This window comes from Eschscholzia californica, unplaced genomic scaffold (assembly GCF_041429995.1).
Source record: "Eschscholzia californica isolate CP2 unplaced genomic scaffold, dmEscCali1.0.p SCAF_6, whole genome shotgun sequence".
Classification (NCBI taxonomy): domain Eukaryota; kingdom Viridiplantae; phylum Streptophyta; class Magnoliopsida; order Ranunculales; family Papaveraceae; genus Eschscholzia; species Eschscholzia californica.
Genome location: NW_028238483.1, coordinates 32,642,872 through 32,657,988, shown reverse-complemented (window position 1 = coordinate 32,657,988; position 15,117 = coordinate 32,642,872). Strand labels below are relative to the sequence as shown.

Below are 15,117 nucleotides of genomic sequence, written 5' to 3'. Positions count from 1 at the left end.
ATTAGCCAAATGGTGTATCTTGCTTAACGAGATTCATCTGGATTAATAATTAATCGACCTCGAGAAAACTAAGAATAATATGTGATACAATTGTGTTTTATGGACTAAATATTTAATCTCTAAGTTAGATACAAAATATAACTGGATGGCCGAATTATCTTTGAGTTAAATGTCAGAATGTTTTATTTTTGTTTAAAACTGTGATGACTAACTAAATGGTTGCCAGATTTCGAATCCATTTGAGTAAGAAAAACCAGATTTAGACCTTGAGAAAAAAAAGAAAGATAAACACCAAAATTGTTTTTTTTTTGTTGTTGAAAGAACACCACTCGAGTTGGTCACCTCGAATGAAAAATCAGTTAAATAATAGATTATTTCAAAAAGACAAATTAGAGACTTTTCTAGCATAATAATTTCCAAATAGAAGTGAACGTAAAATTCAGTTTCAACCTAAACACAGAAAAAGATCATTCCACTTTCAAATTGTATCACTGAAACCATAGTTTTGCTTGGTAAATGCAAAATCAATCTGAAAACCCAATCCAGGTATTGTTGAACAACTACCAAAACTTAGTTCAGGACTATTGATTTGTTGACAAGGAAATCTAGGGTTTGAATTAGGTTTCTTTGGGAGCAGGGGCTTTCTTTGCAGCCTCTGCTGCTGCTTTTTCAGCTTCAATTTCGGCAACAATGGCATCGATTTCAGATTCTTCAAGTTGACGTAATCCGTGTTCTTTTGTCATCACAGCTATCTCTATGTTCTTTCCGCCACTCTCGACGACCTAAACATGGATGAAAGTCAGAAACAATTCAAAAGTTATTACTTTGCCACGCTAATGACCTTACACAAAAAGCCTCATTTCATGTTTTTTACTTTGCACTACGCATATTAAAAAAGCTTTATGATGAATTCAACAAGAAACATCTAAAATACGGGTCATCGCCTTCACTCACTCAACTGTATCGACTCTAATACAGCACCCAGTATTTCAAATACCTAAATAAATGTTTACTTGTTCCTAAGCTGCAAAGTCGACAAATATTGATCGAACGTGAAATATTCCAAGTACAAGTGCTTAAAAGGATTGTAATCTGAATAAAGACCTTTTAGTTGAATATAACAGCTTCTCTGACACAGATTATAGTGGTCTAACGAAGGAACAGTAAAAAGACTGCCAATGAATAAGAAGCAAACTTATGTCATTTCATCATAATCAGTAGCATGGCATTCAAGGTAAATGTCTAAAGAGCCTGAATGCTATTAAATGCATTGATACAATATTGGACCAAGGAACACCTACTCCTGTATGACATCTATATCTTACTTATAAGCCAAACCCTGGTCAATCTCAGCAAGGATAGAACACGAAGTTGGTAAACCAGAGGAAGAAATTCACACCCCATCTCCAATCAATTTTCTATTCAAATATCCATAGTCCACCTAGCATGTGTTCCCAATCAATTTACAAGATTAATCACAAACGACGAGAGACCATTATCATTGTTCAGTACGAATAACAAGAATAGCGACCTATGAAACATAAAACTAGCTGACGATCATGACATTTCCCAATCAATTTACAAGATTAATCACAAACGAGGAGAGACCATTATCATTGTTCGGTGCAGATAACAAGAACAGCGACCTATTAAACATAAAACTAGCTGATGATCATGACAGTTCCTAATTCTAATATACAACACTCACCAGATATCCATCAATGAAGTTGTACGACCAAAAGAACATAATGTACAAAAAGCAAGCATACCTCAAGCAATGCACGAATAGTTAGCTTTATAGTTTCTTGTCCAGAAGTTTCCTTATAGTTTTTCTCCAAAAACTCTCGCATAGAGTTGGAATTTCTCCCTGTTGCATTAGCCTTCCAAGCTGAAAATGTCCCCGAGGGATCTGTTTGATATAGTGACGGAACATCAGTGTAGGGGTCAAAGCCCACAATCAAAGTTGAAAGACCAAATGGTCTCACACCACCACTTTGTGTATACTTCTGCTGAAGGCCGGCAATATAGCGTGTGATATATTCAACAGTTACGGGATCCTCAACTGTGAGTCTATGGCTTTGGCATTCAATCCTTGCCTTGTTTATCAAAACACGAGCATCTGCTTTTAGACCAGCACAGGCCAATGCTATGTGATTATCTAGGTTGACAATCTTTCTCACTGATCTACACAACACAAGTCACAGAATTTCATTGAGGCAAGGTAATTATGTTTAGTATCTTCAACAGAGAATAATGGAGTAAATTCAACCAGAAATGGTCATTAGGGATTTCGACAGAAGATAGAGAAATTTGTCAAATGCTTATTCTGTAGGCAAACTAGTTTTCTGCACTCTGGTCGAAAGTTGTACAAACACAAAATCAACGCCCTATGTCTAGAGAGTCATCTCTATTACAATTTTCTTTTTCTAGGTAGACTCACGAACAACGCCCGGTATAATTTTCTAACAGCTTTTGCTGGAATTAAATCTTCAAACGAACAAAATCAAGGTATTTTACCCAGAGATCAGAATCAGCTCACACAAAGAAACAAATTGGAAATGTGGGTTATGTAATTTTTTCAATATTCCTACAGTATTAAGGTTTGAATTTCTATTGAACAGAGAAAATAATCCATATATCATCACAAAACCCTAAACCCGGCCAAATGTCACCACCATTTGAACACTTAAAACAACAACTAAGGTAGATGACACAAATTCAATCTAGATCTAAAAAGAGGAAAAAAAAAAGTATTTAGAGATTGAAATTGACAAGTAAAGAGAGAGAGACCTAGAATCTTGAAGTTTAGCTGTGGATTTCTTCTCGACACCGAGAACGATAGTATCGGTGCCTCTAACACCAACGGCGGCGTTGCCCTTCCGTACAGCCTCGAGGGCATATTCAACTTGGAAAAGATGTCCATCCGGTGAGAAAACAGTGATGGCACGGTCGTATCTTGCCATTGTATCTTTCTTTCTCTCTCTCTAAAACGATCTTACTTACTAAGAAGGGACTATGTATGAATTTGTTTGCCTTCTTTTGTGTGAGAAAAGAAGAAAGAGGAAGAAGAAATTGCTTCTTCTTTTTTAAATAAATCGTAAAAGTGGAGTGGGGGGAGCTTAGGCAACAAGGCAACTCAATATTCAGCCTTTTCTGTTTTCAATTACTTCAAGAATCTTGTGCATTCCACTTTTTTTTTCTTACACTCCTTTTACACCTTATAATCATACAATGGCTTTCTAGAAACAAATGTGATAGCAAATGTGCATTTGGTCCAACAGCTCGCATCTCTTCTCGGTCTTAGAAGTTGCAGGTTCGAGTCTTAGTGGAAATAGTTTATCACTATAGGATGCAAAAGTGGTGCAGAGGGATTTTAAAGCTCTTTAGAATGACATTTAAAGTCCAAATGTCGTCTTTATGGCAGTTAATAAGCTTAGTCAAAGCTTATTCAGTTCATGTTGACATTCATAGTGTATCCTCATGTTGTATCAATGTCATGTAGTAAATGTAATGACTCTTCGGTCTGACACATCTATCATTGTTCTAAAATGTTAATATTCTTTTCTAAATTGATATGGTTTTATTTTTGTTAAAACTATTCTATGTTCTTTTATCACTTAATAGTAGATATACTACTTAGGGGTGAGCAAAAACCGAACCAATTGGCTGAACCAAACCAAGTCGAACCGCACCGACCGATTTTTGGGCCGAACCGATCACCGTTCGACTTGGTTCGGCCGGAAAACCGATCAAACTAAAATCGGTCTGGTTTGACTCCGACTTGAGTTTCTAGAAACCGCCCAAACCGAACCAACCGAACCCTAAAGAAAACTAAAATAATAATTTTGTAAAGTTAGAAAGTGTTGAACTACAAAGGAAAAAAAATAGAAAACCTAATCAACTCTTCCATACTATTGTCCACCATCCTTCATAGTAGTTGTTGTCGGCTTCATCAACCACAACCTATTCAACTTGATTGAAATGTTTTAGAGGTAAGTCTTCATTGTTTTTCTATGTACCGCAACCTATTCTTAGTTAGTAACTTAACATTATTGACTTTGCTTTCGCACTTCTACTTATTTTTTTGTTTGTAATGGTGCAAAAGTACGATGAAATTTTAATTTTAATTTTCGGTATATCCAATAGTGGAAAAGCAAGATGGGTACTTAATTTTTATTTTCGATATATGCAATGAAATGAATAACATTAGTTACTATTTTCTCTAAATTGTGCTCGGTTAAACCGATCAACTGAACTCAACCGAACCGAACCAAACCGAATCAAACCATGTCGGCCGACCGAATGATCGGCTCGACTTCGGCCGATGATTTGGTCAAACCGCCATTTATTGGTTCGGCTTCGGCTCAAACCAAAACCGAAAAAAACCGACCGCTGCTCACCCCTAATACTACTTATGTCATCTGGAATCACTTGAATCTCCAGATACTTATCAAACAAATCATATACGTCAATGAGATAGGTAAACCAAGAGGGCATCCCTCATCGAACCATATGGTAAAACAAAAAGAAAAATCGCACACCCCATCACCTCGCCCGAATACTAGTTCATCATATATGTAAATGGAATGGCATGATGAAGAGAGGGAGGCAAAGTTTTGATTGTATTACATACTGAATGGCATTGGTTTTGGTTTGTTCCCTGCCGAACACCATTGGCCCACAAATACAAGACTTTTTGATGGACTCATTTTACAAATATCTCAAGAACCTCAAATAGCACAGCACAATCAAATGAAAGTGCAGTGTTTCTCCCTTCCTTCCCTTGTACCGTTGTTTTATTTGTACTGATGTGCAGAAAGCTCTTTATCCTATGCAACATTTGCTGATTCTTTTAAGGGCGCTGCTGTCTGAACAAACGGAGCGGGTTACCTAGCGACATATAGATACGATAATGCTTTTACGCTTCAAGTCCATGTTAAGCTACTCTTTTTGTCAAAGAGAGAATGGTAGACATCATCAATTTGGAGTCAATTGGCTTTGTTAGATAAGCATCCATTCCTACTCCCAAGCATTTTGCTTCATCTGACGACATAGCATGAGCAGTCAGTGCAACAATGGGGATGTGTGAACCAGTCCCTATCTCGGACTTTCTGATGGTTTTTGTCGCTTCATACCCGTCCATCTTTGGCATCTGCAGTTTTCAAAAAGAACACCAGCTTAGGTCTTTCAGGATTTTAACTGTCCTACCTCCTAAGAAAGAAGAGGTTCATCCTCAGAAGAAGAGACAAACTTCTCAGTCATATAGGTACCATTAGAAATTATAGTTAAGAAGATAGACGCAAATAGAGGGAATATTTTAGTTACCTGACAATCCATGAGGACGAGATCAAATGCTGGAACTTCCCTCGTCTGTGCCTGAAGTCTTATTTCACCATCTTGGATAGGTAATTCCTGCCTTCTTCTTTCTTCTGCATTAAGCATGGATTTCAGAAGCTCTACTGCTTGCAGTCCATCTCCTACTGCCACAACCTTAGCTCCCATCTTTTCCAGCATTATTGTTGCGACTCTTTGAAGAACAGGTGTATCTTCTGCTAGAAGTATAATCAAGCCTTCAAGCGATCTTTGCCCAAGAACAACCTTTCGTGAATCTACATGATCTTCTCTGTCAGGACCATTGCTGACCACTGAAAGTTCATCATTAACTGAGCTTCCACCTTCAAAGTCCGTTAACTCTGACACTTCTCTTCTGTATCTTAACTTATGGAATGATTCTTCGATGTTAAACGAATCTGGCCTAGTATGAAAAGGATATTGAGCCTGCAGCTTCTTTAATGTAGAAGCGAAGTGACTGAGCTCAACCGAGCTGCTTTTGACTCCATTGAGATGGTTAGAGTGAGAAGTCAGAATTCTTCCTTCAGATATATCAGAATCATCCGAGCTGCCAACATCATAATGAATCTGATCAATTTCAAGGCACTCATGCAAATCCCCTTGGGTTGTTGAAGTTGTGGAAGTGTTTGAATCTTTTCCTTGGATGTCAATATTTCTTTCTTTTATGATGGTCTCCAAAATATGAATCATTTTTCCTTTATATAATGGTTTATTTACCATCAATAGATGCCCTTTCCTCCGAAGCTCCGTCTTAACTGCATTGCATGTATCATGATTTAGAATCCAAGCAAACTTTGCCTTCTTATGATATCTGTCTAGGAACTTAAGCTGCTCTTTCCATATATTTGTGCTTAGGTCAAGAACTCCTATGTCAACCACTATGATAAACAGTGAACTCTTCCAGTTCTGGTTCTCTACCTTGTCAGTTCTCGGATTCTGAGTCACTGAATCCTCCATCTTGAACCCCGTATTAGGGACAATGTTTTTGCCTTGAAAGACTTCCCGAAGAATTTGTGTGAGTTCATTCCATTCAGATGCCTCCAAAGTACGAACACCATTTTCCTTCAACCAGTCGGACATTACAGATCTACTCATAATACCATTGAGTACTAGCAATAACTGTTTACAAATTTAGTTGAAGTCAGAACGCATATGTCACAAGGTACAAGTTTTGGAGAATGCGCACATCAAGTTTTCCATATATTTCGAGCTAATAAATGTCAATTTCGTGGACAATAACACTATAGAATACGGGCATAACATGGTCGATTTTTTTTGTAAGCCCAGACATGTGACAGGATCACCAAGTTAGTGTAGAGGGTTGAAGAGTCAACTCCAATAGACAGTTCCCTTAAAACTATTTCTATTGCAACATAAGTAAGGGACGATTCCAACCCAATTGTGAAAATGTTAAAGAAGAATAACCAAAGCACTTTGTACTCACTATTATATTATGTTCCCGGTATTCTATTTGACCATTTTGGCCGCTGCTATCTATTGGAGTACTGAGTTGCAGGAAAAGTTGCATTAGAGTCCCTGGTCCATCTTTCTTCACAACTTTGATTTCTCCACCCATTTTGTTGACCTAGGAACACCAATTCAGCAAGAACAAAAATAAGCTGAGCATAATTGTTCATAGTGAAGAAAACAGCATTCATCAACCACATCGAAATATCACCGTGGTAAATGCATTAGCAGGTGACAATAATTGCTTTATGATTGGACAGTTAGTGTCCGTTCCTTCATTACTTGCTAATGTTGACATTAATAAAGTATTCATATGCTGAAACAAGAAAACCGAAAAAAATTACAGCAAAAAAGAACAGGAAAATGAAAAATGTCCGACTCACCAAAGTACGAACTATGCATAGGCCAAGGCCAGTCCCTCCATGCCTGAAATTATTAGAAATGGTCGAGGACAAAAACATTTTCAGATACTAAATGTTAAGGAATAAAAATTACATATCAATGAGAATATAGCTCACAATAGGCTGTAAATGTTCACGGATTCCGACAACTAAATGTGTTATATGTTCGAACTGAAAAAAAGGATATATTACATCTGGTTGAGAGATTTCAAGGACCTGTGCTGCTTAAGCGTGACTTAATTTTAAAGTTCGAACCGGAGAGTGGCATCCCAAGATTACTCTTCAGAGCTAAGGGTGAATACTCAAGGCAGGGAGTTCGAAAGGCTTCTGGATCTAATATGATGTCAACAACCACTGAAGGTGGTGTTTATTTTCTCCTGTCTGAATCTGATTCGTCTAAATCAAATGGATTCAAAATCAACCCAAATCAGCCACTTAGACGAGTCAGAGAAAAACAAACAGTCCAAAATCTGACTTGAATCAATTCAGACCTCAAGTTAGATCTCAGATCTGACTTAGAAAAGAACACTACCTTACTCTTACAACTTGAACTGAATGAGAGCATCATAATGGGTGCAAATATGGGCGATGTCTCAGTAAGGGAATGAACGCACAGTCAACATCATTTAGTTTATTAACTGAATAAGATATATCTTTCTGGGCATATCAATTCCCTGACTAATCGTTCAAAAATTGGCCCATCAGTTGAATATTCACCAAAAGAAAGAACGTGCATGCTGCACCACTTCTACTGGTCATAGTAATAAAGTCACTATGAGGTATCACATTGTTTGCTTGACTAATTACCCAATGGAGAGCAGCTGCTTACGTTCGAGTTGTTGAAGTATCTGCCTGCTCAAAACTTTCAAACACAGACTCCCATTTGATTGGATCAATCCCTAAATATAGATATAAAGTATAAATGTTGATTATACTGCTAAAAGATGATTTTGGACTAGAGATATCATAGTGTTGCGTGGAAAGTGACAAGGTTTAATACCACATCCTGTGTCATCAACTTCAAACCAAAGAACAATCCTGTTATCCTTTTTGAAGGTCCTCTTGTCATGGCTCCCATGTTGCTTTGATTTGGTTCTGAGTGCTGAACGTGATTCCTTCTGATCAACGAACGATATCGAGTTATTAGCAGTTCTTGAGCTCGCACACCCTCCTCGCAAAATAATATGGCCCGCTGTAAGGAATTCAGAACTTCAAATAGTGCACATTTTGTCTACTTTGCTCTAATAAATTGAGTCATCGTGTATAGCTTGAATTATAGGATTTTTAATTACACAAGCTAGTCGAATGATCCCTTCTACGTGAATACTGAAGACTAATAAGACACTGCTAGTTTTTTTTAAACAAACAAACTACAAGAGTGCAATGAAATAGACATAGCAATGTCAAAGTTATACGTACATGATGTAAATTTGATAGAATTACTAATGAGATTTGCAAATATTTGAACCACTCTGGCAGAGTCTCCAAGTACTACCTTTGGCATATCATCTGCGTAAACAATTAAAAAGCAATCAGTTAACATAATTATCTCTGAAACCAGATAAACCAATTTAGGAATTCATTTTTGTCCCCCACAATTTGGAGGTGACTTGATGCCTTCCAAATGCTAAAATAGAGAAATTTTACCAGAGAGATCCAAAACAGTCTCTACATTATGGTTAATGCACTGAACTGAAAACATATCAACCAGTCCTTCAAGTTCTCGCCCCAAGTCAAATTCAGCTTCTTCAAGTACTAGTTTCCCAGATTCAACCTACAAAAGTTGCAAACATGAAAACAAAATGATTTTTCTAGTAATATAACTCATCAATATTTGTAAATTATAGTGGGTACAAACCTTATGCCTCAAAACTGACACATCAGTTAACTGACCCGTAGGCCTTTAACCACTGTCATGGGGGCATAGACTCAGCTTACTAGATTTTCTAAGATAAATGTTCATAAATTAGGGACTTAGGGTATATTCAGGACTTTGAAGAACATTAAAATTGACCACTACACAGAGGTTGTACTAATGATAATGAGAAAAGGACTGAGGTATATCAAATATGCTTTAAAGCCAATATCTTGTACACATGTATAAGTGTCCTTTCTTCCAGATTCCAGGGTCATCATATTAATTCCTCCAGTAAGATGCCCACACCTGGAGGTGCTGTTACACTGTAATTGTTATGCGCGGTGTTTATTTATACCTTCAGACTTGCATTACAGACTACAGTTGTCAATAAGTTATAGCTCACCTTACTGATGTCTAATATGTTATTTAAGAGCCGGAGGAGAGCAGTCGAGCATTTGCGGATCTGAGTAACAGTTGCATATTGTTCATTTGTTAGGCAATCATCACTTATAAGAATGTCGAGCAATCCTATAACTGCAGCCATAGGTGTTCTCAGCTCATGACTGTAATGTAACATGTAAAACAAGTGTTATCTACCATAAACACATCTAATCATAGAGTTTAATAGGATGCACTATGTTTAAAACCCAGAAGGTAAGTGGACAATCATGTGAACAAAGCTATTACATAACAATTTTCTAATCAAATTAAAATATCACTCCATCCTATTCCAATGCATTCTCTAAGACCATATATATCCTGTAACACTAAATGTTAAAACTGGATAGAATGATAGACTAGAGAGCCGATAAGATTTACTCGGTACAAAATCTTTTTATTTTTTGTCTCTAAGCTAACCAAGATAATCACTGCTCCAATATATAAGAGACCTTGTTAGGTATACGTAAGATCATTCCAAGACTCTCATTATAATGCTTACCTTGGGGTTTGGCAAATCAACCACATATGATATATATGAAAATAAAAAATCTAAATGTTTAAAGCCGATAAATAACATCACACATTTGTTTTTCCATAACATACATAAACTGATCTATAAAGTCACTGCAGAATAACTAAACGTTAAATCATGTCACTTTGAAGTTTAAACTAATTTTTATATAAGGCGTCCAACATTGCTTCTAAAATTTTATTCCTTCATATTAGTTGTATCGTGAGTGCCCAACTTGAGGTTCTTTACTTGTGATTATTTGCTTACCTAGTTTTCAACTTGAGTTTGAAATTGAGTTTCTCTACAAACTACATACAGATACTATTCAGTAACATTCGGAGTTTGACCCCAATGACAAACATATTATGCTATCATGCTAAGCTGTCTAAAATTGACTCGTGCACCTCATGTTTGCCAGGAACTGGCTCTTATAATTGCTTGATGCCTCTGCTCGTCTTCTTGCATCAAGATGGCTGATCAATTGTGCTCTTAGATTCATTTCCTTTGATACTCCACTAGTTAATATCAAAATACAAAAACAGCCAATAACTAGAATACAGACAGAAGCTGATATCAGTATGACCAACGTCTCAAAGGCTCTCTGATCTACTTTCCCCATGACATATCTCCTTGGAATGATGATAACACCTATCTGCATGAAGTTTAGATGAGTTTTTGTGACTTGAAATTGTAATCATTGACCAACACAATTTCTAAGTAAAACACAACTTTCAATAACTAAGTGGTGCCGAAAGTAGCAGACAAGCTGAGAGTTTTGTATCTTTTCCTTATACCAAATTGTCAGAGGCCACGAGATTGAAAATTGCAGGTCTAGAAGAACAAGAAACTTAAAATGTAATTGAATCTCACCAGAGGAAGCCTCTTTAGATTTAGGAAGAAGGAGTCGATGTAGTATCTCTGGTGTCCAAGACTTACATCTCCAGCATGAACCTCGGGATTGTGACGTAATTTACCACCATAGACTTTTTCCAACCACTTAGCACCCAATCTTATTATGCGATCATCTGAATCGACAGGCTTCATTAGCGATGGCCCTCCAGACAAATTCCGCAAAAGTGGGGTGTCTGTTGAAGTTGCAAGTACATAGCCCTCCTGAGATGTCAAGTACATGTAACCACTGTGGAATTCTACCAGTTCCTTCATTAGCTGACCCACACTGAACAATGCCGTAGTAACACCCACGACCGCCACTATACTTCCATTTGGAGAGTCTCGGACTGGTAATGCTGCTGATAACAGCGGAGAATCTGTAAATTTGCTTACTTTTACATGCCATGAAGCTGCACCATCTGCTACTTCTGATGGACCAGCTATACTGATTAAATCATCTGATTGAATCATTTTCGCCTCCCCTACAGTTTCACCAGTTACTGGATCAAGAGGTTCACGATACCAAATTTCCGAGAGGTTCCCATTTGAGGATTGATCGTTCCAGCTCTGATGCGATGACATCACATCGGTGGTATTGGTTCCAGTGACCGAAGAGTATACAGGTTTGGAGTAAATATAGAACGTGTTGTTACTCCTATGATCTCTGTGAAAAGCCTGGACAAACCCGTTTCTGTAACGTATAGTTATTGCATTTAAAGCCCTTCGACTTGCAAAGAGTGCCCATGATACATTCCTCATTACTTCGTAAAGCTGCCATTAAATTACAGTTAGACTATGTCGAAAAACACTAAAAACGGAACTAGTCGTAATATCATTACATAATAAAATGCAGAATAATATCGAGATGTACCTCAACTTGTTCTCCTTGGATCATAGGTTTATCATATCGCTTAATTACATACTCAGAAAGCTTAACTTGAGCCATTGTTATTTCAACAGTGGAATTCAAGATATTCCACATCCGTAAAACTGGACGCTGTATTAGCTCGTAACGAAGGCCATATGCTAAGCTATTTATCGATTGTGTCGTATAAACCCTCGTAAAATGCCACGTCAATATCGTTAGCATTCCGATTAAGATAGCTAGCATGACCTGCATTTTTTAAAAATTCAACAAAACAAATATTTGTTATTCAATCACATAATTAAACACTAGGATCAGAAAAACAGTGATATATTTCGATGTTGGGTATCCTTTCCTCATCTTCTCCCCAAATTGGAAAAACCAGTAGGTAACAATTCTCTCCACAAAAAATCATTTGCCCCATCAATGGGCAAAATAGATGGGGAATATAAATCAACACCATCAACTTATCAACACAGTTTTGAGTTTTCTAGTTAAACGTGTATAATAAATAGATTTGACTAACTTTTCAAGAATGATAGTAATTACCTATTAGAAAGTCCAGTTTAGTTGACAAAAGCATTGTCAGTATCATTTTGATCGCACAAAGAATAGAGAGGTTGAAAATGAGATTTTCAATGGCTAGATTGGGGATTTTAATTGATCCCATTTTTTCACTCGATCAAATTTCAACTGTTCCAACAAACCCTCCGGAACTATAAAAATGGAAGTGGACCTAAGAAACGATGAACATCAGAAAGAGGAAGAAGAATGATTGATATAACTGATAAAACCCTAATAAGATAATCGGATTCCAGTGGATCAGAAATTGGCGATGATGATGATGATGATTGGCAATGGTCCACTACAAAGAATTTGATGGGCTAAATGAAATCTGATTCTCACTAACCAGAAAAAGAATTCGATGGCGGTTTTTGCTATCCGAATCACATTCTCTTGTCTGAATGATTGATGGAAAATGAAAATAAAGGAATAAAGAGCAAAGAACTGTTCCAGCAATGGCGGATTCTTCATTTCTTTCTGTACTACTTTTATTTTGGGCGGGAACAAAAAGCGGGGGCTGGGTATTTCTAGCAAAACCCGCGGGTTATCTTGTTCACCAAATCAGCCCGTAGGGGTGACAATTTGGAGAAAAGCTATTTGGCGAGAAGGTGGGGGCATATCTCGGCCCAAAAACTGAGCTGACTGGCTCCCATTCGTGCAGAGTTTTTCTCTCTACATGCTCCGACCAATGGGAGCCGGGTCACATCAATTTTTGGATTGAGATAGTAGAGATCGAGAGAGAAACATTGAGAGATGGATAGAGAGAACGACCAAGAGAAATTGTGAGAGTGAGAGATCGAGAGTAAGAAAAATAGTGAGAGAGATAGTAAGAGAACGAGAGTGAGAGATACAGAGTATAAAAATTAGAGGGTCATGTTTGATCAAGTCAATTCTTGAGCTAAAAAAAGAATGTCTCCTAAGTCAATGTTTATTGACTTAGTCTTTATGCTTTGGAGTTTTTTCTTTATTTTCCAAAAGAATAGGGTATAGAATGGAAATAGGCAGTGAAACTTGCCCGCTCCGGTTAATGATATTTTAGATTTTTTAATCTTTTTAAATATAAACTACGACTTACGTTAATCATTGCATGACATTGATACGTCGTCAAGATGAGACAAGCACGATAACCGCATAAGTGAAACTATGAATGAAAGTGGCTTAAAACCCAACGACATATTGAAGAGGCCTAAAACCCAACAAACTTATATATTTTTCAATAACTCAAATTCAATATCTATGGATTCCACTTCTTCTGGAAATCGAACTTACGACCTCCAAAATTTTGGAGTTTATGTCGACACTTTCAACCACTTGGGCAAACAAGTCTTGACGATATTTTAGAATTAATAAGCATAATTAGCATACTTCTTTAGAAGAATCACTGCACCATACTATCATTTAGTGCAATGGTTAGACACTCCTTAAGTCCATTGAATAATAAATTTTCGAAAGCACAATCTTTCTGTATCCATCTATAACTCCTAGTTGGATTATAACTTAATGTGCAGCTAGACTAATGCTCTAGACCTTTTATCACCAGAATTTAGTCTCATGATATGCATCTTCGTTACAAATTTATTTGTAAACCAAGCAACCTATAATTTTTTTTGGTTTTGAAACAAGACTGATTACACGAGGTCAAATGTGCAATGGACAATTTTACTTTGCAAGTCAATTGCTTTGTGTCTATGGAAAAAGTTTTTCTTTCTAAGAAAAATAATATAGTATCTATTTTTCGAACCCGAAATCTGAAAAGTAGAAACCAACTTTTTACCACTACCATCAAAGGAGGTTGATAGTATGTGAAGATATTGGAAATAATAAATGCCAAGTAAAAAAGTTAGTTCATAAATATAGGAGTAGTAGTTACCATTATAGTGAGGCGAGCAACAAAAACACTGTAATAAGAGGAAAGGCAATGAGCACTTGATGAATACTGAAACTCATCTTCTTCATCAACTACTTCTCCATTCCTAATTCGTCTAGAAGGACGACCAGATCGACTTTCATATTGTCTTCCACTACATATTCCATTTAACGCTCTTGTCATGTGAGTCCTCATCGGTATCGCCTGAGTACTTAATGGTGATTGATCAGAATTACTCATTTGATTAATTCACTTATCAATTTTCATAAGACAGAAACCATTGAAACAGAGGAGGATAGAGAGATATAGTGTGATTACTTGTGAGTGAGAGAGAGAGAGAGAGTTTTGAAGGGGGTTTGTTAATTTGTTTGTTTAATTAAGTGTTGCTGAATGACTGTGCTTTTTTAGTAAGGCACTATTTAAATGAAAATTGGGTGGCAATTTTTTCAAAAGTGGGTGTGGGGGTTGTCAATTCTTCCTCATCCATATCTCCCCACTTATATTTGTTCTTTTTTGCTTTCTAAGATTACAATTTTAAGAATGTATTTGGACCGTTGCAGTGGCATACACACCTTTATAAAAGATATTGAAAAAGAATTATATGGTATTTATGTGCCTAAATTGACCCTATATTACCAAACAGGGGGTATCAATTATTTAAGTTAATTCTTTTCTCAATAGTTTGGGAATTTCCTTTTACATTTTTGTTGAGGTCCAGACCGAATATTTTGTTCTGGAAGAATTTTGACCTGATGGCTAATTGTTTTTATAATCCCTTATGAGTCTATGTCGAATAATATTCGATATCTAATACTCATTACTTATCATGATATCAAAAGAGATGTATAATTGTATCCTTTTTGCATTAAATTTCATGTTCTTTTGTTAGTTATTCTTACG

At 36.7% G+C, this 15,117-nt stretch overlaps 2 protein-coding genes across 3 annotated transcripts; both read right to left on the bottom strand.

The window, feature by feature from the left end:
• Nucleotides 1-397: 397 nt before the first annotated feature.
• LOC147533706 (proteasome subunit alpha type-7) lies at nucleotides 398-5,152 on the bottom strand. The gene is made up of 4 exons (XM_086645691.1): nucleotides 4,410-5,152; nucleotides 2,791-3,632; nucleotides 1,770-2,184; nucleotides 398-782 (listed from the first exon to the last, which is right to left on the bottom strand). The coding sequence occupies exons 2-4, from the start codon at nucleotides 2,961-2,963 to the stop codon at nucleotides 618-620; spliced, it is 753 nt and encodes a 250-aa protein (XP_086501817.1). The 5' UTR covers nucleotides 2,964-3,632; nucleotides 4,410-5,152; the 3' UTR covers nucleotides 398-617.
• Nucleotides 4,606-14,773, bottom strand: HK1 (histidine kinase 1). Of its 2 annotated transcripts, none has more exons than XM_086645689.1 (13): nucleotides 14,221-14,773; nucleotides 11,793-12,035; nucleotides 10,901-11,692; nucleotides 10,435-10,682; nucleotides 9,482-9,641; nucleotides 8,868-8,994; nucleotides 8,640-8,729; nucleotides 8,221-8,412; nucleotides 8,050-8,119; nucleotides 7,203-7,245; nucleotides 6,797-6,937; nucleotides 5,326-6,471; nucleotides 4,606-5,152 (listed from the first exon to the last, which is right to left on the bottom strand). In XM_086645689.1, the coding sequence occupies exons 1-13, from the start codon at nucleotides 14,455-14,457 to the stop codon at nucleotides 4,937-4,939; spliced, it is 3,705 nt and encodes a 1,234-aa protein (XP_086501815.1). In that variant the 5' UTR covers nucleotides 14,458-14,773; the 3' UTR covers nucleotides 4,606-4,936. The 2 variants fall into 2 exon arrangements, with proteins under 2 accessions (XP_086501815.1, XP_086501816.1); XM_086645690.1 differs by having other exon boundaries at nucleotides 12,336-14,609.
• Between the last annotated feature and the right edge of the window lie 344 nt (nucleotides 14,774-15,117).